The sequence below is a fragment of the Moschus berezovskii genome, chromosome 6 (genome assembly GCF_049115385.1).
Source record: "Moschus berezovskii isolate FMDL1 chromosome 6, NW_MosBer_1.0, whole genome shotgun sequence".
NCBI lineage: Eukaryota > Metazoa > Chordata > Mammalia > Artiodactyla > Moschidae > Moschus > Moschus berezovskii.
In genome coordinates, this window is record NC_142465.1 from 60,781,684 (window position 1) to 60,805,908 (window position 24,225).

At 53.4% G+C, this 24,225-nt stretch overlaps 1 protein-coding gene across 1 annotated transcript; it reads left to right on the top strand.

Moving 5' to 3' along the window:
* Positions 1–816: 816 nt before the first annotated feature.
* CTDSP2 (CTD small phosphatase 2) lies at positions 817–24,117 on the top strand. Its single transcript, XM_055396650.2, has 8 exons — positions 817–1,384; positions 14,453–14,601; positions 16,378–16,416; positions 16,855–16,956; positions 17,541–17,597; positions 19,717–19,809; positions 19,931–20,116; positions 20,302–24,117. The coding sequence occupies exons 1-8, from the start codon at positions 1,321–1,323 to the stop codon at positions 20,425–20,427; spliced, it is 816 nt and encodes a 271-aa protein (XP_055252625.1). The 5' UTR covers positions 817–1,320; the 3' UTR covers positions 20,428–24,117.
* The last annotated feature ends 108 nt before the right edge of the window (positions 24,118–24,225 follow it).

The window sequence follows — 24,225 nt, forward strand, 5'->3', positions numbered from 1 at the left end:
CCATGGAGGGAGGGCAGTAAGGGTCAATAGAGCTGAAGCTTTAAGTTTAGTGACTTCTATCCATCTAAACTGAGACTGGTACTGTGGGGGAGGGGGAGCGAAGCGCCCAGGGGTGTATTGAGAGGAGAGGGGAGATGGGGGGAAGCCTTAAATGGGATTAAGTGAAAGGCTTTGAGCAAAGCCTGGCTCCTTAGGTCTCATTTGTTGTGTGGGAGTCAGACCATCCCGAGGTCAGTTCCAGCTCTGATATTCTTAAAGTCTTCGGCCTACTCACACACCACACACACACATATCCCTTTCTGGTTTCAGAGGCTACTCTTACGTGAAACGGGGGGGGCCACAATTCCAGCGCCAAGCAGGAAGTAAAACAACTGCCCGGAGCCTCTCTCTCATCCTGGTCCAACCTAACTTATGCTTGGAGGCATGCTTGGAGGCTTGCTTGGCTACCCGAAGGGCGCAACCATTCCACCGTAAGCGGGTAGAGACACCCAGACAAGAACACCCCGGTACAGAGCAGGGAAACGTGAGCTTTGGAGTGTCCTTTTAAGTAGTTGGGAAGGGGGTGTGGCCGAGGAGACTGGGAGGCCGCAGCCCGACGAGGGGGGAGTGGCCCGGGGCGTGGCCTTAACGTCTGGAATGTTGTTGGGTCCTTGCACCGCATAGTAAGGAGGGGCCCCGCCCCTTTTCTCGGAGAGGGCCAATCGGAATGCCGGAGCGGTTTCAAGTCTCCCCCGCCAGCCAGCCAGCCCGCCACCCCACCCCCCTCGGGGATTCGCTTTTTCCGTAACAAAACTGCAAAGCTCCGGATGTTCCGCAGCCCCGGCGGCTCACAGGTGGAGGGGCCCGGGGCATAGGACTGTGCCCCGAAGCGGGAAGCGCCTGCAGGCTATAGAGAGGCCGGGTCCAGAGCCTGGAGGCGCGCGGGGGTGGGCGCTGCAGCCGCGGGTTGTTTATCTGGAGTACGGAGGGGAGGGGGGAGCCTGGAAACCGCCCCGTGTCCCATTTCCTCCTCTTGTTTTCGCTCCGGATTCTCCATGTTGGACCCAAACTGAGGAGCCCGGAGCTGCCGCCGGGGGATCGGGGCTGGGGGCACCCGGGAAAGCCGCCACCCGGGTCGCCCGCTCTCCATACAGGCCGCCTCCCTTCCCGGCCCAGGGAGGGAACAAGAGCCGGGATGTGAACAGCAGTGGGAGTCGGAGTCTCGGGAGCCGGAGCCTGAGCCGGAGCGGGCCCCCGCCCAGGCCCCCCAGCCCAGCCCAGCCCAGCCTGTGCGCCCGCGCGTCCTCCCGCCTAGCCAGCCCGGGCCCGCGGGATTGTTAGATGGAACACGGCTCCATCATCACCCAGGCGCGGAGGGAAGACGCCCTGGTGCTCACCAAGCAAGGTAGGGGCAGCAACTTCCCAAAACTTTGCGTCGCCCCCGGGCGGGGAGGGGGCTAGCACAGCTCCGAACCCGAGTCTCGGACCCTGACCTCCGGGGGCTCAGAGTGGGCCATTCCGACCGGATCCCCTGCTCCATCCGCCCCTGCGTCCTGGTGCGCACTCAGACCCGGCAGAGGGCTGCGCCGGGGCCCGGGCTCCCTGCGCCCTAGCGGGAGGGGCGTCATCCGCGCAGCTGTCACCCCTTCCTGCACCCCCTCTCCGGGCAGAGAGACTAAGGGGTGAGCGCTCGTTGCGCTGTCTACTCGCGCCCATCCTCTCCAGAGTTAGGGGGTGGGGTCGTCACTTTTCCCGCACCAGAGCGCGCGGCTGCCCCAGGACTACAGGACTGGGGAGGGGAAGGGAAACAGGGGGTCCCGGGCGACCTCGCGCTAGAATGGAACCGGGACTGGAGTCCAGCACTTCCCAGCCCCACCCCCATCCCCTCACCCCCGCCGAAGCTCGGGGTTGCTCAGGCAGCGGGCGGTGACGGCGTCCGGCGGGACTTGGGACCAAGTTCACTGCCTGGAGGCGGGGGCGGCCGCGGTGGGGGAGGGGCTGAGCCCTGGCTGACCGGACCTGGTCCGCCCGCGGCCCTTTGCTGGGCCGGGGACCTCGGCGCGCGGGGCCCTCCGCGGACGGCCTCCTGCCGCTTTCTCTGAGCAAACAAGCGCGACCCCGAGGCCCGACCGGAGCCCCTCCCTGCCCCGGTGCGCTTCCCCGGGGCCGCCGCCACACACACAGAGCCGCGTTTGTTTAACCCGAGAACGGTGTCCCTGGTTACATAATTCGCCGGATGGCATCAGACCCGGCGTGTTTCTGAATCGCGCTGCGAAAAAGTGCGAGTTCTCGGTGGGCAGCAGCTAGGGTCCCCCGCCTTCCTGCGGGTCGCGGGGAGATGCGCGGGGGGTCTCGGGCCCTCTCTGGGTGTGGGTTTGGGGATTGGAGTGATTAGGCCGAGGCCCTTCCTAGTGACGGGGAAGGTAGGGGTCTGAGGGTGGGATCTTTGAGTTTGGTCCTGGAGAAGGCCCCGAAACTCTTTCCCCCTCCCCCACGATCCTGTTCGGGCCTTACGGAATGTGTCTGGAAGAGCGGACAGAATTTCCGCGGGGAATAAAGACTAGTCTTTTTTTTTTTTTCTGGAGAACTTCCCAGACTGGGGCCACCTGGCCTGGGGAGGCTGGAGAGCTCACGCTCTTGGGACCAAATTCGGAGCGTCCCTGCTCATCCATCGATCACCCAGAACAGGGCGAAAAAGACCCAGTGCTGCAATTGGACATACTGAGGCCCATTGCCTTGTGAGGGGCCAGCCATGGGGCCTCTGTGTAGCCCCGCACCCCCCTGTTAGGCAACATTAGTCAGCAGATCACTTATTTCGGGGGTTCCTGGTCCCAAGGAGCACCCCCAACTTGCCTAGAGGCTAAAAAGCTGGGCTGGTGCTTTCACCATTCCCTAATTCCCTTGGTGGAATGCTGTGGGGCGTGAGGTAGTGCGTGCTTCCTGCATCTGCTGGCCCTACTTAAATAAGCCTTGCCTACTCAGATCCCAAAGCCCCTGACTCCCTGCTCTTCTGGCCACATCACTGACCAGGCTGCAGCTTCACCCCTCTCCTGGCTGCTCAGCTGTGCTGAGGGCTGCAGAGGGGAGGCTTTCTGTTCTCATAACTTCACTCCTGACTGTTCCCTCTCTCTTCCCAACCTCATCTGAGAAAAAGACTCCAAGTGCTAGCCAAAAATGAAGAAACGTGTGGATGGAGGATTCCAGAGGGGGCAGTGTTGATGAGAAGGGGAAGAATTGCCTTGGACCCACTCTGGTTTCCCCTCCTGCAGGGGCTCAGGAGGGTGCCCTCCCAGGGAGAGGACCACACCAGCAGTGGGGGAAAGCTGGACTGCTGAAGGGACAGCTTACCAATAAAAGCTGAAAGTTTCATCCACCAGGGCAAGTGGTGGGGAAGAGATAGCAGCAGAAAGCAAGCAGCTGGCTTCTTGAGTCTTTAGCTGCTGATGTTGGTTGAATTTTTAGTTAACGATTTTCATTTTTGTGTGTGTGGTTTATCCTTCAAACTTATCCCTGGAGGAATCTGAATCCTCAAGCCGGCAACTTGGGGGTCTCTCTCCTCCCCTGTAATTTGACTGCATTCCAGAGAAAACATGCTTTCTTCCTGAACTGCTTGGGCAAAGGGCAACCAGCAAACCAACTTTCTGATTCCTTCATCCTTTACAAACAAATCTTGCATCTTTTAAAAAAAAAAAGTGGGGGTGGGGAGCAGATGTTTTCTCTCTCTTTAAGAGTTTGGCCCTCTCTCCTCTCCAGTGTCGTATCTCTATGCTTCTGCCTCCCTTTGGAAAAATGGGGAAGGAATACTGAGACAGTTTATTAATCAGGAAATTTCTAGAAAAATACAAATGGCTCCTAGCTTGGGTGGTTTTTTAGTGAAGTTGTTTGCAGGTTTTTTTTTTTCTTCTTTTTTAGCATTCTGCTCTCAGAGCTTTAAGGCTGGCTGGGTGTGTTGATGATTCAAAAGTAATTACAGTAGGGGAAGTAGAACAAAGTTGCTGAAAGCATTGATGATGAAAGGACCCAAATTGGACCATCTCCCCAGACAGATGGGTGAAATGGCTCACTGGTACAGCAAGGACAGAGCTGTGTGGTATATCAAAAGTGAAAAAGGAAAGTTAGTATCCCTGGTCCAGCAAGGCTAGGGCTGTGTGGAGTATCAAAAGTGAAAAAGGAAAGTTAGTACCACTTTGGTTAGAAAAGCGCCATTTATGGCAGACATTTGAGGATGTCTCCCCATTGTTGGGAGACTGTGCCTTGGGCTTCGAGGTTAGATGGGGAGAAGCCAAGGAAATAAGTTAGCTTAAAACCTTCTGGGGTGAAACCTCTTCCAGAGCTTGAGTGACCTACAGCCCTTCTATGGGAGTTGGGACTGCTTCCGTTTTGTTTTGTGGGACCTGACACCCTTTCTTTTCAGACAGTTGATGGTGATGCTTTGGATTGTCTTCTCACATGTCTTAGCAACAGGTTCTGGTAACTGACCATCCCTCAGAGCTAGGATGGTGGCAGGTTTTTCCAACTCTTGCTTCCTCCCTACAAGGGAGAAATTCTGCCTTATTCACTCACGTAAAAGCTCAGATACCTTTCACTGTAGTTGTAGCTAGGCCCTTAACTTGAAAAGTTAGGCTTTCTTCCTCAGCTTGTTGGGTGAGCGTCCAGGGTGTGTGTTTATAGCTGGCTCCTCCCGCCCCACGGGTTCCTCTCCCCTCCTGGCCCAGCCTCAGCCTTGGCCTCTTTGTGGCCACCGAGCCTCGCTCCTGTGTCTCCTTTGGAGTTGTTACCCAACCTTGGAGTGGGGTGGGGGCCTGGGTGGTGACTGACACTTGTGTTTGTTCCCTGTCAAAGCAGCCCAAGGGAGCCCTGCTAACTCAGCAACATTGTTTGTAAATGCCCGCCATCCTGGGCTGGGAGTTTGCAGTTCTGCTGCTGAGTCTGACTTGGACAGTTTGCGGTGGAGCTGGACTCAGGGATTGCTGTGAAAACCCCTCCAGAGATGGCAGAGGTGGTTGTGGCCCTGACTCCTGTCTCCTCCCTCTCAACTATAGGGGTCTTAAGCTGAATGGATGAGGGGTCCCTTTTCATCCTCTCAGTGGGACTTCCCAAATCCCTATGATCACAAACTTTGTTAAAATGGTAAATAGAAGTAAGTTGATGCACCCAACCTTTCTTTGAAGAGTTAATACATGTGTTCATTACTAAGCCAGAGAAAGACAGTATGTATTTATATGTAAGTATATGTCCCTTCCCCTTCTCAACTTTGTTCCTCCTAGCTTTTGGGTAGGTTGAGCTATTCTCTTATATTCTCATCTTGTCTCTTGGGATGGAGAGGGGATTGGGGAGGGGAGGGTGGAAGGCAGGGGCAGCAGTTAAAGTGTTCGGGAGAATTGTTGGGGAGCAGAATTGGTTGTTTCCGGCCTGGGTGCAGATCCCTGCTTTCCCTATTTACAGTGAGACTTGACAGTTCACTTCTCTGTTCTTAGCGACTTAGTGACTTTTCTGTAAAATGGAAGTATTGGTCTCTACACATATGTAATGCCTGGTACGTAGTAGATGATTGAAAAATATTAACATCCTTCTTTTTTAGACAGCTAGACCACCACTCCAGTGTTCCTCCATTCCATGAAGGACACAGTACAAGCTGCAAAATAATCATGTGGGTTTTATTGTTAAAGACAGGTGGCTGAGGGTCAGAGGGAACACTAATGTGGGAGCTTAAGCCTTCTGGGAGGATCATAGCCTTGCTGCACAGACCCCCTCTGTGCCCCTGTGACACTGGATGGGATTTTATGCAAGTAGAATGTGCCTTGGGCCTTTTGCTCTCTTTCTGGAGCCCAGGCATCTGGGGTGGGAGGAGGCCAGGGAGCCACACACCTCCTATGAAGAGTCCCTGAAGTCTAAATCTTCTGAACAGTTGTTCAGTCCCTCAGAAGTGGGTACAGTGAAGACTTGAGACAACTGTATGCTATGTTCTTACTGTCTGCATTTGCTTTAAGAGTTAACGAACTTGGTGAGTTCATATACATATATATGTATTTTTTTTTTTTTTTTTAGGAAATTCTGGTAACAAGGAGAGAAAAAGAAACTGGGGTTTTGAAGAGAAATAGATGTTCCAAAGCTGTGTCTTTGTTTCTGTGTTTTTGGGGTGAACCTTGAGAAAGCACAAACAACCTTAAAGTGCTTCTCACCCTGTCTCAGGCTGGCCAGCTCAGGAAGCACAGCGTTAACTCACTTGTCCTGGGGACATGGGATTGGGTGTGGCCCTGTCAGGACTCCCTCCCTCTTCTGTAGAGGAGGAACAGTTCCCAAGTGAGGTGCAGATGAGTTTATTACCATGCACGTCTTAGGAATGAGGAGAAAATGATTTAGCACTGGAAGCCTCTCTGTACCAGAGGCCAAGCAGAACAGAGTTTCTTTGTCTGGCCAAGTGCCCAGCCCTTCAGGTCTTAGTGTGCCTATACCAGGTCTGTTATGGCAAAATGGGTACTCCAGCAAGCACATGGCCTCCTGGGCAGGAGTTACAGGCATGTTCTGTTTTATTCGTCAGCTATTCTAGGGGTTAGCCTTAAACCTGATCTCTCAGCAGACCTGCTGACTGCTCCTTTTCTTCCCAGGTGATCCTAGTCCTCCTCTCCTACCCTACCCCCATCCCGAATCAGACTTTGCTCTTACTCTCTTTTTATTCAATACCTCTTTTTATCTCTTTTGCATCCTGTAGAATTTCTCTTTCCCTCCCACATAGATCTCAGGGAACAAATGGGGCCCCAAACCCAATGAGAGCCAAACAGATTCATGAGAAGGCTCAGAGCATATACCACAGATGTTCAGAAGTGTCTCCTAGGTACGCTGAGGGGGCTCGTGCGTCCTCCTCAGGAACAAGGACCTAGAGTAAAAGACAGCAGGCTTGGGTCTTTTGACTCTGTGACAGAATAGAGCAAGTACCCCTAGAAAGGAAAATCAGGCTCTGGGGTGCAAGTCCCCTGAAGCCTGCAGAGACGCTGAGGCAATGGGATGTGGTGGGGAAAGGGGCCTTGGGTTCTCTAACTGAATCACCCTCTGGTCCTGGAAGGGTTAGTCAGGGACCACTGGCAGCCTTTAGACGTTGGCTCTTAGCCAGGGACACACATCAGACTCTCCTGTGACACTTACTAAAAATACAACCTCCACCTGGGTCCTACTGAATCAGAGCATGAGCAGGTGGGCCGGGCATACGTGTGTTCCAAGTGCTCCCTGTGAGTCTGACAGGTGTCCCTGGAGAAAAGCCAGGTGAGTGCAGCCATGGCCCAACTGCCTGTTTAGCCTTGAGCATGAAGAGTCCCCGGAGGGTTCCAGCTTTGCTGTTTGTTAACCACCCTGTGGCTCCTAAAGGGGGGTCCAAAAGTGTTCTGAGTGTAAATGGACAGGGCCATGGTCCTCGCTTATCAGCAGTGATCACAGATGATACTTCGAGAGCACTTGCTGTGGGGCAGGCACTGCCCAGCCGTTTATATCTAGTATCTCACTTAAACCCCACAGTGACTTTGTGAGGTAGGGATGATCCCCTCTGGACAGGTAAGGGAATCCTCCGCCGAGAAACCAAGCACCTTGTCCATGGGAGCATGGCCGGTTCAGGGCAGCTAGGACTGACTGAGTCAAGCCTAACCCTGACCCACACAGCCTCTTCTCTGCATTGTGCAGGCCACCTCTCAGGGTACCTCTTCAAGCTTCAGGTGACCTGAAGCCACCTTGTAAGGGACCATGCAGCCTGGCCCTTTCCTGATTGGCCTTCATGCAGACAACCCAGGGTGGTGGTGCCTTCAGCAGACCCACAAAGCTGTTTGAGTGTCTGAGGTGGGGCAGGCGCCAGGTTTCCTGATGTCCAGCTTAGCGCTGTCAGTGGACATATCAAGACTGGTGGGTTGGTCCCACGTGCAGCTGGGCTGTGGGGGAAGCGGGTGAGTGACCCTGCAGGTGGGACAGACTCCCTGGCAGGCTCCTTACAGTTCGTTTGCAGGGGCCAGCCACGAGAGGAAGGAAGGAAGGAAATGGTTGGCCACTCTGAGAGAGAGAGAGAGTGTGTATGCCTATGATTGGTTTTTGTGGAGTCTTGGAAAATGCCATTTCCCAAGATTGGCCCTGACATGACCTCTGTGTGACCTCTGGAATGAGAAGAAACCTCTGGTCTCTTTCAGTGTGGCCGTTTTGAGATTGAGACTGAGATGAGGGTATGAAAGTGCTTTGTGCTGAAGGCAAGCAGCTGAATTTACCCAGTGTATTACTAGGGTCAGGACACACCCAGACCACCTTGTAATCCACACAGCTCTGTGAAATAGGTAATGTTAGTCTTCCCATTTTACAGAGGAAGAAACTGAGCCCCAAGGCCACACACCTTATATGCAACAGAGCCAGAATTGAAGCCCAAGTCTGTGACGCCTGTGTCACCACCCTGTTGTTCACTGGTCAGAGGAGAGATGGTCGAGGGTCCCTTGCTGTATTTTGGGCTTTCGTTCTTTTTCTGTCTCACTCTTGTGCATGTGTCACCTAGAACAGGCTCCATAGCTGGAGAGAGAAGAGGCACTAAGTTCTTCAGGTCTTCACCAAACTAGGAATCAGGCAGAGAGCCGAGACGGGCTGAAACAGCCACTAAGAGGATGTTTGTGTCCTGCTGGCAGGTTTCTTTTAGCCCCTAACCTCCCACAGGGGTTTGCTCAGCACCTCCTTAGGGGAAAGGAAGGCTCCAGGTGGGAGGGGATGGCTTCCAGTCCCCCACGATGACATCTCTGGCCTAGCAGGTGCTGCACACAGTGAAACAAGGGCAGGGGCCAGCCTGTGGCTTCTCCCGGGTGGCAGCTCGTGTCTGTCCCTGCTGCTGTGGGGGGCCATCCGGTCACTTCCTGACATCAGCCCAGAGCACCCTGGTATGGGCTGTGTCTGAGCCTGCTCCTGACACACCTGTGAGGATATGCTCTGGTCCAGGGCCTGTTCTTTGTCCTGGGAACCCCAGCCTGTTTCTAAAATATGTTAGAGCTGCTCGGAAGGGTGTTTTGCCAATAACTCTTTTAAAGGCTGACTGAAATTGACCCAGTTATCTTGGTCCTGTTTTAGAAGTGGCCAGGAATCCCTTGCTTCCAGGACTGAGTCGTCCTTGAGGGAAGGCCCATGAAGTTGCGGCCCAGTGTTGTGATCAGTGACAAGACTGCCGAAGGGGGCAGGGGAAAAGCAGACGAGGTTGCCGGTGACCGGGCACCCCACTCCCACCCCGTAGATGGCCTGAAGGACCCAGCACTGAAAGAAGTCCTCCTTTCTTAGAAGAGAGGGAGAGGCAGGGAGCCCTCCTGCCCTGGCAAGGGCTAATGAAAGCGTCTGTGTGGGCAGGACAGCCCCGCTGCTGGCCGCAGGGATGGCGCTCGGACAGAACACACTGGCGTAAGCCAAACAGCATGGCTAAGACTTTTTGAAAGTCCATACCATCAGCTTCACGGCTGCTCTTTGGAACTAGGGGAGCTGGTGCTGAGCTGGGCGAGGCCCTGCTTGCCTTGCCACCTGAAGAGAGCGGTGTCAGCAGTTGACCGTGGAGCTGGGTACCCCCTCCCCCTTGTTTCTAGTCTTTGCTGTGTGGGGGATGTCTAGGCACCTCTCGCCTGGTTCCCCTGCCGACTCACCTGATGGTCCAAGAGCCCTTCCGTCCACCTGGCGCTTCAAGGCCTCTCCTCAGCCAAGGCACGGATGCCCCGTGCTGGGGACCCAGGAGGACTCCTCTCCATGGGGAGCCCCAATCAGATGTGTCTTGGCCTCAGGTCCCAGGCAGCTGGCCAGGAAAGGCCGGAAACGCACCAAACATGCTCCTTCCTCAAACGCTGAGGGGAGGGAGGCCCCTCTGAGGGACTATTTTATAGTGATAGCCAGGCAACATCCTTTGCTGTGGGGCAATGAGAGATGATGGCGAGAGAAGTACTTTTGAAGGGTGAACCAAGAAAGCATCCTTCTGCATGAATGGGCTTGTTAAAATCCGACAGCCCGAGAGCTTGCCTTCTGCCGAATCCCAGGCGGGTATGTGAGGAGTTCCTTTGCTGGGACACGAAGCTGTGTTGTTGGCAACGGTGATATCTGAGCCTGACCTTCAGAAGGAGGTTAAAAATAGTGTTGTCCTGGCAAAGCCATTCTCCATCTGTGTGTGTGTGTGCACGCATGTTTGTGCACTAGCTTCTTAAGAGGCAGAGGCAAATAGCATCCCCACCTGGTGCTTCTTGGAGGCAGACATGGTGACTCAAGGGGAGAGGCCATTTTTTGTCTCAAATGGAATGGCCTCACCTGCTTTCCTGTTACTTGCTGATGCCGGCCAGGGAGTTTGCAACTGGAAAACTTTTGTAGTGAACTGGGGAGAAGGTATGTGGTGTTTTCGACTTTTTGAAACCTGCTCAGGATTGGAGCTCCTCTGGCACCTTTCTTTCTGTTATTGAGCTTCAACCATGTGCTGGGGTGGTAGGGCCCACAGGGTTGCCAAGGTGCAGTCGTTTTCCCCTTAGATAACTCATTAAAACAAGCATGGGATTTAGGTTTATTCTGCATGGTGTGTTACTGTGCTTGGTAAGTTTTATTTGTCCTCGCAGTCAGGAGTGGTCTTGTTGTTATCCCAGTTAACGGATAAGGAAACTAAGGCTCAAAGAAACTGTGTGGCTAAGTCGGTAACTGGCAGGGCCTGGACCCCAGCCCTGGTGATCCTGGGGGGAGGGGGGCAATGCCTCTCCCCTCGCCCTTTCTCTTCACATCTTGCCTCAGTAGGAAGCCTTGCAGCAGTGAGTTGAAGGGGTGTTCTGGCCTCCCTTTTCTCAGCAACCTGCACGCTTTATACTTAAGCCAGAGGTCCCCCCATCGGATCAGTGCTGGTCCTTTCTGGTGTTCAGCCTCAGACCAGAGGTTCGGAACAGGGGGCGCAGGTGCAAATCAGTAATGGAGCTCTGTGGCACCCACTGGAGTCCTGCCCTCCCTCACCGGGGAAACCGTGTGCTGTGACATCCCCACCGGCCTGTACACCCGCTTGTGCCAGGGTTCCTCTCCTGGGGAGGGGGTGCAATCCCTGGCAGTCAGGAGCGCAGTGCTGAGTGCTGGCTGAAAGGAGTCCTGTGACAGGCTTTTTGACACAAGGCTCAGCTCCCACCCTGGGTGTTTCCCCTTACCCTTAAACCCACTCAACATAGTGGATCTCTGACCAGAGGTCCTGACTCCACCTTCCCCCGCCCCCCCCCCATTGTCCTCTTGATTTCCCAGAGGTGTCTGCCAGTCAGAGTAGGTGCCAGGCCGGGATGGGGGTGAAGGGAGCCTTGTACTGTTTTGCCCCTGAGCCCCTTTCAGGGACTGCCCAGCAGGGCAGCAAAGAAGGGGGCCAACCCCAGATTGCTCCTTCAGCAGCCCAGCCTACAGAGGGGCAGAGCAAACACTCTGGAAGAGATCTGGAGCACTCCCCACCACTGCCAACTTTTTGCAGGAATAAAATGCTCACGATGCCCAAGCTGTTGGGGACCCAGCAGAGTAGTTAAGAGGCCTGACTCTGGACTCAGGCAGATCTGGGTTCAAACCCTTGCTCTGCTGTCGTGCTTCCTGTGTAACCCCAAGCAGGTTACTTAACCTCTGTGCTTCGGTTAGCCTTCTATAAAATGGGGGGTTCATGCCTATAGATGGGTTTGTAGTGAGGAGTAAATGAAATAATAATGGCAGGTGTCATATCTGGGCCTGACACATCACTGGTGCTCAGTAAACCTGACTGAGGCCCAGAAGGACTCAGTGGCTTGCCTCAGGTGCTCAGCTCTTCAGTCTACCCACCTCTCCTCGTAAGGGAGCTTGTTTCTAACTCTTCTGAGCCAGATGCACAGAAGGCTTCCACGGGTCCTGGCTTTGTCCAGGTGACCAAGGCCCTGAAGGCCCCAGAGTCACTCAGCAAGAGTTCCTGAGCACCAGCTACTTAGAAGCTAGAGGCCATTGCAGGCCCCGTCAGGAGGCAGCCATGTTAGGGGGAGGCCGAAGAGGCCCTGATGGATTCTCATTGGCAGTGTTTATAAAGGTAAGGAAGACGGACAGCCTGGAGAAAGATTGAGGGAAGTGGGGCCCCAGAGGGGGAGGGGTGGTGAGGGACGGTGAGGGACGTCTGGGGTACTGACCTTGCTGTTGTGGGTCTGCGGTCCCCTCCCAAGGCTCTGAGGCTCTGTGCTCTGCTCCGAGTGCTTGCCCTCAGGGTCAAGGCATTCGTGGTTTCTGAGGCCCAGGGGCTCCCTGGTCACATTGTGTTTTTGAGAAGACCCTCATCCCCTGCAGAGTCCAAACCAAGCTGAGGCGCCCCCCAGCCCCTCCCCACTAGCTCCCTCTGAGGCTGAAGCGTTCCTGCCTGCTGGGCCTCCTGTGATGGGAACCAACGAGGACTCTCCGTGGCCCCAGCCAGCTTCCCCTTTCACCCCCCCTGCCTCCCAGGATTACTCAGCCTTCACAGCGTCTGTCACTAAGATGCTGAGTGCATTTTTGACGGCCTCTCTTCAGGAAAGGCTTGGGCTGTGTGGCCTTTTAAGAAAGGCTCGGTGGCCGAGTTAAGCCTCTGATTGTAGTTCTGCGTGAAGAAACCATAAGCCAAAGGAAAAGCAATGGTTCAGCTTTGGTCTTGGAGCTTTGTGTCAGCATCTGCTTGAGTCGCTGGGCTTGGTATTGAATGTGGGCCATATAGACAGGTGGAGAAACTGTTCTTTCCCTCTGATTTCTGCATAGATTATTCAGAATAGGAAAAAGTCCGAGGAACCTCTTACCTTGCTGTCTTTAAGTACTGGTCTCTGCTCACAGGTTTGTCTTCTGGACTCAGGGGACTTGGGCAAGGTCTCCAATGCAACTTCTTCCTTCAGACCAGGATCCCCAGTCCCTGGAAATCTTGCTTTTTCCACCAGGGCCAGGAGCTCAAGAGTGATATCCAGGTTTTTAGGCTAATTGCTGGGGAAGCCTGAACATTTTCTGAAAGGTTATAAGTGGTCATACCAGTGTCAGGGGATCTGCCTGATCCAGGGAGGGGAGAGGGCTAGACTGGACCGACTGGTGCCCGACCTCAGCCTCTCTGTTGAGCCAGAGCTGAGTCAGTTGTTCCGGGGCGGTGCTGACTGCCACTTGACTGATGGTCAGCAGCCATTTCCTCATCCTTGGTCCCAGGAACAGAGTTTGGTTTTCCCTCCTCTCCAGGGGCTCAGGCAGCCCAGGAACAGAGTGTTAAATGTCTCTTCCATCATTGCTCATAGGAGCGGGCTCTGAGCAGCTGCAGCATACCCTCTGAGCACTGAGCCGAGGGAGCTTGGCCTTGCTGGGGTGGCGCTTTGGGTGCTACCTTGCCTCCCCTTTCCCTTCTTAAACCCAGAAGCACATGGAGGGTTGTCCTCAGTGCCACATTCTCTTTGTCCCCTACCCTCGCCAGAGGTGGAGGTATTTCCCGTGCTTATTTTCCTGCATTGGAGTCTGCCTTATGCCTTAAAGTGGAGTGGGGTGGATTTCATTCCAAGGCCATCTCCTGCCCTGGACCCAGGAGAGCAGACCTGTGGCTGAGGACCATTCTGGCAGCAGTGGTGCAGTGCCACCTCCTGGTCACAGTACACATCCTGGCTTCCTACTCTTGCTCCACAGTTGCTGGAACAGTTCATCTAAAAATGAAAGGAACTTGAGAAAGATTTTCCAAAGTCTGTTTCTAGTTGATCGTATAATGCCTATAGCTTTTTGTATCAGCTTGACCTTTCTGGGGCTGCTTTACCAAGCCTCCGATTAAGATGGCTTTGTATTTCCAAAGCCCAAATTGTCAAGGTAGGACTTAGCAGTTACAGCCTAGAAGCAGGGACATCAACCCAGAACCCAGCGCTGGATGTATGTGTCCCAAGAGAGTGACCTTCTTGTGGTCTTGGAGGAGAGGGAGTGGTAAGGAAAGTGGCTGGAATGTGGGAAGGACACAGGGGTGTGAACAAAGCATGTAGGTTCTTCTTGAGACTGAAGCCGTTCTGCTTTCTAGTCTGGGCTCAGTGCTGCCAACTGATCGGGTGTTGAGGAAAGCTGATCCAGGACAGGACAGGAGCTCTGCTGACTTGAAGGGGTCTAGCTCACTCCCTTCTCTAGAATTGGTAGTCTTCTGGGAACTGGTGGTGGGGAGGATTTTTGGTTCTGTGAATTCATCTTGAGGGCTCCCTTAGTGTGCTATTCCCAAAGTGGCTTCTGGACCTGGCCCCATCTTTCAGTGCCCCTTTCCCACTGTGCAATCAAGAGCAAGTTTATGCAGCTCATTTCCTAAACCAGTGACTGGGGATTCCTGTGTTTCTGCTTTACAGAGATGTTGGAATAAACATGTACATTTCACTGTTGACTGTATTTGGTTGTTCACCTGGCCCATGCCATGTGCCCCAGTGGAGCTTATAGACTAGAGGGAATACAGCATGGGAAGTGGGCACCCGTGGATGCCCTGTAGCTAACGCCTCTATCATTCCCTCCTTTCTAGGCCTGGTGTCCAAGTCCTCTCCTAAGAAGCCGCGTGGCCGTAACATCTTCAAGGCCCTTTTCTGCTGTTTTCGTGCCCAGCATGTTGGCCAGTCAACCTCCTCCACTGAGCTCTCCCCCTACAAGGAGGAAGCCAACACCATTGCTAAGGTAGCTGAATCCAAGGTGGTGTGATGCCAGCAAGGATGGGACTGCCATGGGCAAGTAAGGGTCACTGTAACCATAGCAGGAGGGCCAGCCAGCCTTGCCTCCGTCAGAAGATCTCTGGCCCAGAGGAGGCCCTTCCTCTGTCCTTTCCATCATGGGCCATCTTCTTCCTGTTGGTTCCCATTTGTGGTGTGGGCCACCTGGATGTCCTTGTGGTTTCTGAGGGCCCCTGTAATCCAGATTCTTCCAAGTTCCCGGAACTGTCCAAGGCACTTTGCATATGTTGTCTCATATGACCCATAGCAGCCTTGCAAATAGACTCAAGGATTTCAGCTCACAGATATGAACACTCAAACCCAGAGTATATGTAGCCCCTGAAGAGTTACTGGTTAGTAAATGGTAGTATCTTCAAGGTTTGAACTCAAATCTCTCTGGCTATAAGTCCTGTGACTGTTGTTTTTATTTTTAACTAAGCAAAGATAACCTCCAAGTTATCTTTCAGGGAACTTTCAGGGAACCAAGGAATTGAAATTCTGTCACATTTCTTGATAACCCCTTGCAGCACTCTGAGCTGTACCTGTTGGAGACATTTGGAAATATGTAGGGTGTCTTTGATTCTCATAATTACTAGAAGATACATCTGGCATGTCAGAGGTGGGGACAGTAATTATTCTTCCCCCCATGCCATTGGTATTTCTTTCTGAACCACCAAGTTTTAGCTGTCTTTCCTCTCTTTCAAAGCCAGGCTATAGACAGGTACTTTACTATTCAAAACAGGGAAATGGTTAAATGAAGTACAAGGTGACAGTATTAACTGAACTATTAACTTTTACTAAGAGTTCACAACAATGTGGAAGTGTTGAGTTGCAACATTAAGTCAAAAAGCAGAAAGCAAAATTATGTATCATGAGTGGGAAAGACTGCTAAAACAAACTTGAAGGAAATGCAGTAAAATGCCAACATTGTTTCTCTAAGTGCTAGGATTTTCATTTTTCTTCAAGGTTTCCATTAAGATCACTTACTTGCTACAACCATAACATTTTTATTATTAGCCAAAGGCAGGAAAAACGTTTCTGATCTCTCTGCACACTATCTCCCTTCACATTTTAGGACCACTCCGTGGGGTCGCTAAGGGTCGGACACGACTGAGCGACTTCACTTTCACTTTCCACTTTCACACATCGGAGAAGGAAATGGCAACCCACTCCAGTGTTCTTGCCTGGAGAATCCCAGGGAAGGGGGAGCCTGGTGGGCTTCCGTCTATGGGGTCACACAGAGTCGGACACGACTGAAGTGACTTAGCAGCAGCAGCAGTGTGGGTTTATATCAGCTTACTTGTGTTTTATAGGGGCTCGGCACATGCCCACACACACACACACCTGCCATCTGTGCCCCCACAGAGAACGGGAAAAAGACAGGTTCTCAAAGAAAAGCCTGGGTTTCTGCACTAAGCAAGAGGCTAAGCCTCTGTAGTAAGGGGTTCTGATTTGGATTCTGACTCTGCACCTGCATCAGCTGTGTCAATTCCCTGTTCCTCTGAGAGGCAATGGTAGCTGAGCTCAGGGACACTGCCTTCTCCATTCTTCATCAGGCCTAGTGGCAAAGGGAGATTTCAGCCCCTTTCCTGCCCAGCTCTGAAGGAAAGTCACTTCTGTTATGTCAGGGTTTTCCAGGGGGCTGGGATCTTGGGGAGAAGATTCCCCTGCAGGGCTGAGTGGGCTTTAGACGGCCAGGAAAGGCATTAGTGGCTGGCACTGACCACCTCCTTTTCTCCCATAGTCGGATCTGCTCCAGTGTCTCCAGTACCAGTTTTATCAGGTATGTGAATCTGACAGGGTATGTGCTCAGAAGCCCCAAGACCCAGTAATCCCTGCTAACCTCATGTGGTGATATCCTGAGTCCTTGTATCTTGCTGGCTAGCTCCCCACCTGGGAAATTGTTTGTCCCAGACATTTGCTGAAGGCCCACTATGCACAGGGCATTAGATCGTGGCGGGGACAGCTGGCCTCCGCCCTGTGGAGCTGCTCTCCAGCCCTGGCCTCCGTCTCCAGGCTCTGGACCCCTCACGGTCCCCGGGGAGGCTGGAACAGGGGGCCACTCTCCACTCTCTCTCCTCTTGGTCTTCTGGTGTCACCTCTCTGGGGTTGAGTAGGGGGCGGCTTCCATCTCCTCCATGGGCCTCGCTCTTCCCAGAGTTCTTTTGAGGGAAATTAAGCTTTCTTGGTGGCAGATTCAGCACCTTGGCTCTGGTTTTAGATTCCAGGGACCTGCTTGCTCCCAGAGGTGACAGAGGAAGATCAAGGAAGAATCTGCGTGGTCATTGACTTGGACGAAACCCTTGTGCATAGCTCCTTTAAGGTAACATGACCTGTGGAGCCCTTCCTCACCCATCTTGGGCTGTCCTGGGAATCTGACTCAGGTGCCATCATTTGGCCTAAAGTTGATGCTGGAAGAGTGATTAGAGACAGGAGGGCCGGCCTCTGGGATTTGGCCACACTGGCACCGCAGATACCTGGAGGCCACTCCAGAGAGTGTTGCGCAGGAGCTCCTGCTCTCTCTGGTCACTGCCAACAGGCTGCATCTGCCCCTTGTGACACAGGAGCCACCAGGGCTCTGTACAGGACAGGCTCAAAAGAGGGCTGTGGGCCATGAGTCAGCCTTGGGCCCTGTCCTGTCTGTTTTATCAGAATGTTTGTTAACAAGGCCCAGAGACTCTCAGCTTAGGTAGAATTTGCAGGTGGTGGTAGGTAGAGAAAACCAGATGGAATTTTGCAGCCTGTACTGGGGTGAGAGCCACTTAGTGGGGCGGCAGGAGCTTCTTGAGCCTCTGAGATCTGACCCTCCCACCTCCTCCCAGGGGACAGGCCTTGGCCAGGACTGGGGTGTGGCTGGGCTTCTTGTCTCTTCTCATGAGCTGACTCATTAACTCCTCTGCTTTTCAGCCAATCAACAATGCTGACTTCATAGTGCCTGTAGAGATCGAAGGGACCACTCACCAGGTAAGTACTGCCAGGCCCAGGGGCCCGGGGTCCTCCGTGCCTCAGGGCTTGTGTTCCATCAGTTGATCCTTTCCTGTAACTTCAGTCTCTCCATTTTTATTGGTAGCTTGCACACCAAGGTTTTCTCATCTTAAAAAATTCAGCCCCCCAGTCGCCTCAAGCTGCCATTTTTATTCTCTTTGCAGCCAAACTTTTTTAAAAACAAGTATTATTTAATAATAGTAAAAGCTATCATTTACTTACCTGCCCTGCCCCCACTGAATGTGACCAGTGCTGTTAATGCTTCATTATATTTTCTCTAATCTGAAGAGTTGGTGTCTCTGCCTGTTACAGGCAAGGAAGCCAGTACTGGCTGTTTCCTTTCCTCCCTGCCTACCCATTCCATCTAGCTGGTGAATTTCCTTCCTTCCCAGCTCAGGCATCTCCTCCTCTGTATCTCTCTTTGCAGCTCCCTCCCCTTGGGTCCCTTCACTGGATTCTGCCACAATAAATGCTCAGTACACATCTATCAAAAAACACTTGATTCTGAGTAAGAGCAGACTCTAGCCATCAGTCCAGGGTTAAGGATCTGTGGTGTTGATAGACAGAAGAGTTACTTGTAGGGAAATGGGGCTTGAGGCTCCCATGGGTGGTCATCACTCTCCTATGTCCATTAAAAGCTCTCTTCATCCCGAGACCCTCCTCCCAGCTGAGGTGCTCTGCCAGGCTTAGTGCCAGATTCTGCATGGCAGCTCTTTACAGTCTGCTTGAGGGCTTCCCTGGTGGCTCAGATGGTAAAGAATCAGCCCACAATGCAGGAGACCCGGGTTCAACCCATGGGTTGGGAAGATCCTCTGGAGAAGGGAACAGCAACCCTCTCCAGTATTCTTGCCTGGAGAATCCCCATGGATAGAGGAGCCTGGTAGGCTGCAAGTCCATGGGGTTGCAAAGAGTCGGACACAACTGAGCAATACGCTTGAGTATATAGAGATGTACAGAACTCACAGAAAAGACAAAGGCATATCTTCAGAGAGACAAACACAGTGAACTCCTGGCTAACAAGGAGAGATGTGAATAATGGAAAAGGGATGAGATTTAAATGATTACGGGGTAGGGGTGGTAGTGGGGTGTCTACGTGCAGAAGTTGGGTTTTCAGCAAAGAGTGGTGAGAGGATGCCAAGCTTGATGAATAACCAGGAAGAAGAGAGGACCTGTTAAAGGTCAAAGAAATGGCAAATGAGAGGAGGCCCAGTTGTGGCTACCTGGAGCAGAGGGTTCCTGCTGCAGAGCTGGGAGGGGTCTGGTGAGTGATGGCCAGTCCAGGACACCTCCAGAAGGAAGAGTCATAGAGGCACATACTCTTGAGCAGGGAGAGACGTGGGTAAAAACTTTGAAGGGATGGTTCTGGAGTACCTCCGTAGGCTGGATGAGAGGAGAACACCTGGATGGGGGCAGGGACATGGCAGACCCACCAGGGACATGCACCCAGGGAAGCTTTCTGGCCATGATGTGCACGATGATGAAAGGTGACACGAGGGGTGGGGTGGCTGGCAGGAGCAAGCACAAAATGGGTGGGAGTCACTAGGGCAAGATGTTACGGGGTGTTGGATCTGTGGTCACAGGAAGGGGACAAGCCACTTTTCCCTGGTGCATTTCAGAGAAGCTCTGCAAGGGAGGGCTTGAGGTTTTAGGAACGATCTGCAACCTTGCCTGATGGGGACCTGGACTGACTTTCCTGCCAGAACCAAGGATAGGAAACTCCTGCCGAGGCTGTGGCTGGATTCAAGTAATCCAGGATAGGCTGTTTCCATCCGTGAGGCCTATTCTTGATTACTTGTTTCTGGAGGCAGCTGATGGTTCACCGCCGGAAAGAGATGGCTCCTGGGACCTGAAGTGTTTTTGTTTCTTTTTGAGCTGGGTCAAGGTTGGGACCACTGAACCAGCAGGAGCTTGGTGAGGAGGTGATGCTAGTGCCCCGGTCTGTGGGGCAGAAGGCTGCTGGCCAGGTGGTCCAGAGGCAGGGTTGTGGGAGCATGGACTGAGTCAGTTCTGCACCTGCTTGTGCGAGTGGTGATGGGGCCTGACGTGGTGCAGCTTCCCCCTCACAGGGTCGCCTCCAACAATCTGCTCTTCTCTTCAGGTATATGTGCTCAAGAGGCCATATGTGGACGAGTTCCTGAGACGAATGGGGGAGCTCTTTGAATGTGTTCTGTTCACTGCCAGCCTGGCCAAGGTATTGGGGGCAGGAGGGGAGTAAAGAACTGGGAGCAGGTGTGGCAGCTCCTTGTGGGTCTGCAGGAGGCCACGGGGAAGCCAGAACCGCGTGCAAACAAAAAGGCTCTTCTCTCCCCCAGTATGCTGACCCCGTGACGGACCTGCTGGACCGGTGTGGGGTGTTCCGGGCCCGCCTGTTTCGTGAGTCCTGTGTGTTCCACCAGGGCTGCTACGTCAAGGACCTCAGCCGCCTGGGAAGGGACCTGAGGAAAACCCTCATTCTGGACAACTCACCTGCTTCCTACATCTTCCACCCAGAGAATGCAGTGAGTGGTCCAGACACACCCACACAGCAGGGCTTGGCAGAGTCCCTGTCCTGGGAGGGGTAGGGGAGGAGAGGGAGGGTGGTGAGCTGTGGGCTTGACTGGAGGAGCACACCAGCCCAGGTGAATGGCCCAAGCTCCAGGGGGCTCCGGGACAGGGAGACTTAGGCCACCCTCTCCCTCCCCAGGTGCCTGTGCAGTCTTGGTTTGATGACATGGCGGACACTGAGTTGCTTAACCTGATCCCGATCTTTGAGGAGCTGAGCGGAGCCGAGGATGTCTACACCAGCCTGGGGCAGCTGCGGGCCCCTTAGCCTTCCCTGCTGCCAAGCCATGGCCATCCCAGTAGGGGGCTTTCCTACACTGTGCCTTTACGATCAGCCTGACAGAGTGGAAGCTGGAGCATCTCACCATATGAGGCCTGGAAATAGACGTGATTGGAAAGAGCGTTAGGACAGGTTAGATGCCGAGTGGGCAAATATCAGACCAGTGATACTCAGCGCTCCCTGCTCCCCGAGTTGGGTTCCCGAGATGCGAGTGAGAGTCTGTGTGCACGTGTGTGTGTGTGTGTGTGTGTGTGTGTGTGTCTTGCCTTGCCTTGAACTGTGGCCCCAGGATATAAGCGTTTCAGGTTGGGGGAGAAACTGAAGGATCAAGAGCCTCCTCGAGTTAGTCTGTCTCCTCTCCCTTCACCCTGAGAGCCACCGAGCTCCAGGCATGAAGACTGCTGAAGGCTCCATTGCCAAACCTATGGCCTTTCCTCAGTGTTGTAATGTTTATGCCAAGGAGATAGTGGGGTCAGGGGCTGCCTTCGGGTGCCCCAGGCATGCATCTTTCTGAAGCCTTTCTCTTGCCAGCTGCTGCAGACAGAGAAACGACATTTCTGGGAAGATGAAAGCTTGTTTCCAGAACTGGTAGCCCCAGTGGCCATCAAGTCCTGTGGCCCGACAGCTGCCCTTGCTCCAGCTGAGTGTCTGACTCAGGTCCTGTCTGCATCTCCCTAAGGCCTGGGCACCGGGCCTGCCTTCCTCGCCACCTAGCCATAGTCTTGAATCTGTGGGGAAGGAGGTCTTCTCCCTGCCCTGGAAGAGGACAGATAACTGATTTCCGTTCTTTTGACTCTGTTTTAAAATTCTCTTTCTAAATACAGAGTGTTAAGCTGTTTTGTTTCTGACAGAGCTACAGTCCTGGGCCTGAGGTGAATGTGGGAGGCCCCAGGGGTGCGGGGACGAGCAGAATCCCCGAAGCATGAATGTGTGTGTCCCCTTGGCTTGCAGGTCCTCTGAGCTTGGGACTGTGTCTCTCAGTCTGCTCTTCAGGGAATCTCTGCCGGTGCTGCCACAAGGACTTTGTTCCCAAGTCCAGGAAGGGCGCTCAGCGTCCCTCCCTCCTGTTTCCTGGGCAGGGCTCTCTCCTCTTGTGTCTTCCCCCAGGGCCTGGCCTGTGCCGAGTGTCTTCATCCTTCCCGGCTGGCTGGCTGGCAGGCGCTTTTGCTCTCCAGAGCTCAGGCATGCTTGCGTTTCCTGGGCGGAGGGGCTGGGTGTTCTCTGTGTTTAGTTTGCCAACGTAGCACACGTGCACCCTGCCAGCAGCAACAGGTGTGAGTGTGCTCTTCACCCACCTGTGCTGTGCGAGTCTCTCTGCTTTCAACGTTTTTTAATAGTGAAATGCTTTAAAAAAAAAAAAAAAGACACAAAAAGGAAGTTTCCCCGGGATGGAAAACAAAAGAAGAAGAGCTGCTGTAATTGGGAGCACAAGGGGCCCCCCAGAGGTAGCCCCACCTCAGCATCACTGCCTTAACTGTGGCCTCCCCTCTCTCCTTCAGATGGGAGCTCCTGTCACCCCACCCCACCCCCATTTTCCCTGGAGGCAGGTATCACCAAGCATTTGTCAGTTGTTTCAGATGCGAGAACACTGCCCGCTCAGGACTCACCCCCATTATCCCTTCCTGTTTCCACACACTAGGCCAGTCTGAGGAGCTCACCAGGACCAGGCAGCGGAACAGCAGCTTGGGGTTCTGGCTGCCCAGTGTCTTCCTCTGGCATCGTGAGGCCACCACCACCCCCCCCACCCTCACTGCAAGGTTGTGAGGCCTTGTCCTTCGCTTTGGTGTCACAGGAGTGGAGTAGGGCCCCCAAGGTGTGTGTGGTCATTTCCCCAGCATCATTTCCTGGTGCCTGTGGGATCCTGCTTCATGGAGGTGGGGAAAGAGGGCTCCAGGGCTGGCCAGGAATGACATCTCCTGAAGGGAAGTAGGAGCTTCTGATTCCAAGGCCCTGATCTGGGCCTCTCTCCTGGTATCACAGCGGGGCTTCTCTCCTAAGCCCCACTCAAACGGTCAGACCTCGGGCCAAATCTGCCATGGGGTCCAGCCAAGCTTTTCTGACTAAACAAGCAATAAGAGGCTCTAGGCTGATCCAGTTCCAAGGACCCTTTCTGCCCTCCTTTGGGTTACCTGGTCTCCAGGAAGAGCCGGTACCACCCACTTTCCTGTCAGGCTTATCTAAATGTTCCAAGGGATCATGACCAGGGCCCAGGATGACCTGGTGGGAGTGTCCCGCTGCTTCTGCATGAAGCCCCCCTCCGCAGGCCTCATCTCACCAGACCCCTGCCCCGCCCCCCCTGCGGTTCCTTACCAGAAATGCCGCACCCCCTCACCCCCCTACGCCTTCCCTGGAGAGATAGCTCAGCCAAATATAAGTCTAAGCAGGGTCCATCCGTGTGGACCAGAGCCAGCCTGAAGTCGTTATGTGCTTCCTGGTCGCCAGTTTCAGTGTGTTAGGAGCAAGAGATGATTGCAAAACTTGCTCCTTAGAGGAATCAGGCCAGACTCAACTTGGGAGGAGGGCAAGATTGCAGGGAGGAGCCAGTTCACCCCAGGATCTGTTTCAGGGTTTCCTACCAGCCCTTCTGTTTGAGGCTGGCCTTTGGGAAGCAGTAGGCCACCAGGCCTGGCCAACCCCAGTTCAAGCCATGCCAGGAATCTGCCCACCTGCCAAGTTCAGTTCTTTTAAGGTGCCTCTTCAGGGACACAGCGTGTCTCTCTGATTGGGCTTCTAAATCAAAAGCCTGATGTTCGTGTCCCTCTCATAGGGGGAGCTTTGGACACAGGACCAGTTTGGAAAGGGTCAGGTAAGAGTCTCCACTCTGCACATTGTAGAGGGGACCCTTTGCGGACCCATGGTCCCTCACTAGAGAGGTTGAGGTCATTTGCCTTCAGTTAACCTGGGACCTTCTGTTTAATTTCCTCCCGCCTCCCAAAGATTTGGACCATTTTATAAATATATAAATTAACCTCTGTTCACAGCCGTCCCAAAGCTTCTCTGTGCTAACAGCATGGGAAGTCTAAAGGCAGTCATTCCCTGGGAAGTGGGTCCCGTTCTGTTTTGCAGCCCCACCCTGTTCCATTCAGTAAGGCAACTCCCCATCCCGCTCCAGGGTTGTCTTGCCCGCCGTGTCCCAGCCAGGTCAAGTGTCTGCAGAGGGTAAGCCTGTTTTCCCCTTTAGGTCTTCGTTTGGTTATTTGTTACTGTTGTCCCTCAGTTGCCTTTTTTGTAAAATGAGGTTTTCGTTTTGCTTTTTTCTTTTTTTTAAAAAAAAAAAAAACACCGGTAAATACTTGCATTCAAGCCGGGGACGGGAGGCACAAGTCTGGCCCCCTGCTGCATTCTCTTAATGCTGGGGGGCATGCCCTGGAGCAGACTCTGGTCTTTGGGGCCCTGAGCTTCTTTGCTTGTAGTTACCTCAAATTTGACCTGTCCATGTTGTGCCACTCAACCCCCTTCAAGACGCTGTCTGGAGGGTCAGGGAGGTTTGCCTCCCACTGTGACTGGGCTCTGGGGTTCTGACCACCTTGCTTACAAGTCCATAATTTGATAAATTTGTTGTATTCAAAAACTTGAAATGTAGGATGCCATTAAGTGTCTGTTTATATTTTTGAAATATTTGTATTACTTACAATTAATGAATAAAAGTGGGTTTAAAAAACCCATCCATGAATGGGAGCGGTCTCCTGCCCCTGCTGTTGTTCATTCAGAACTTACCCCCACCCCCGCTGCCCCTCCCTTCTTCCTTCAAAACCCCTCTGTCATTATGAGGCTGGAGTGCCCAGG

Excerpts from the sequence above, each read along its gene's own strand:
- CTDSP2 (XM_055396650.2), top strand. The coding sequence starts at position 1,321 with ATGGAACACGGCTCCATCATCACCCAGGCGCGGAGGGAAGACGCCCTG. Across the intron at positions 16,417-16,854 it reads TCCAGTACCAGTTTTATCAG|ATTCCAGGGACCTGCTTGCT; the intron begins GTATGTGAATCT and ends CTCTGGTTTTAG. Across the intron at positions 20,117-20,301 it reads TCTTCCACCCAGAGAATGCA|GTGCCTGTGCAGTCTTGGTT; the intron begins GTGAGTGGTCCA and ends CTCCCTCCCCAG.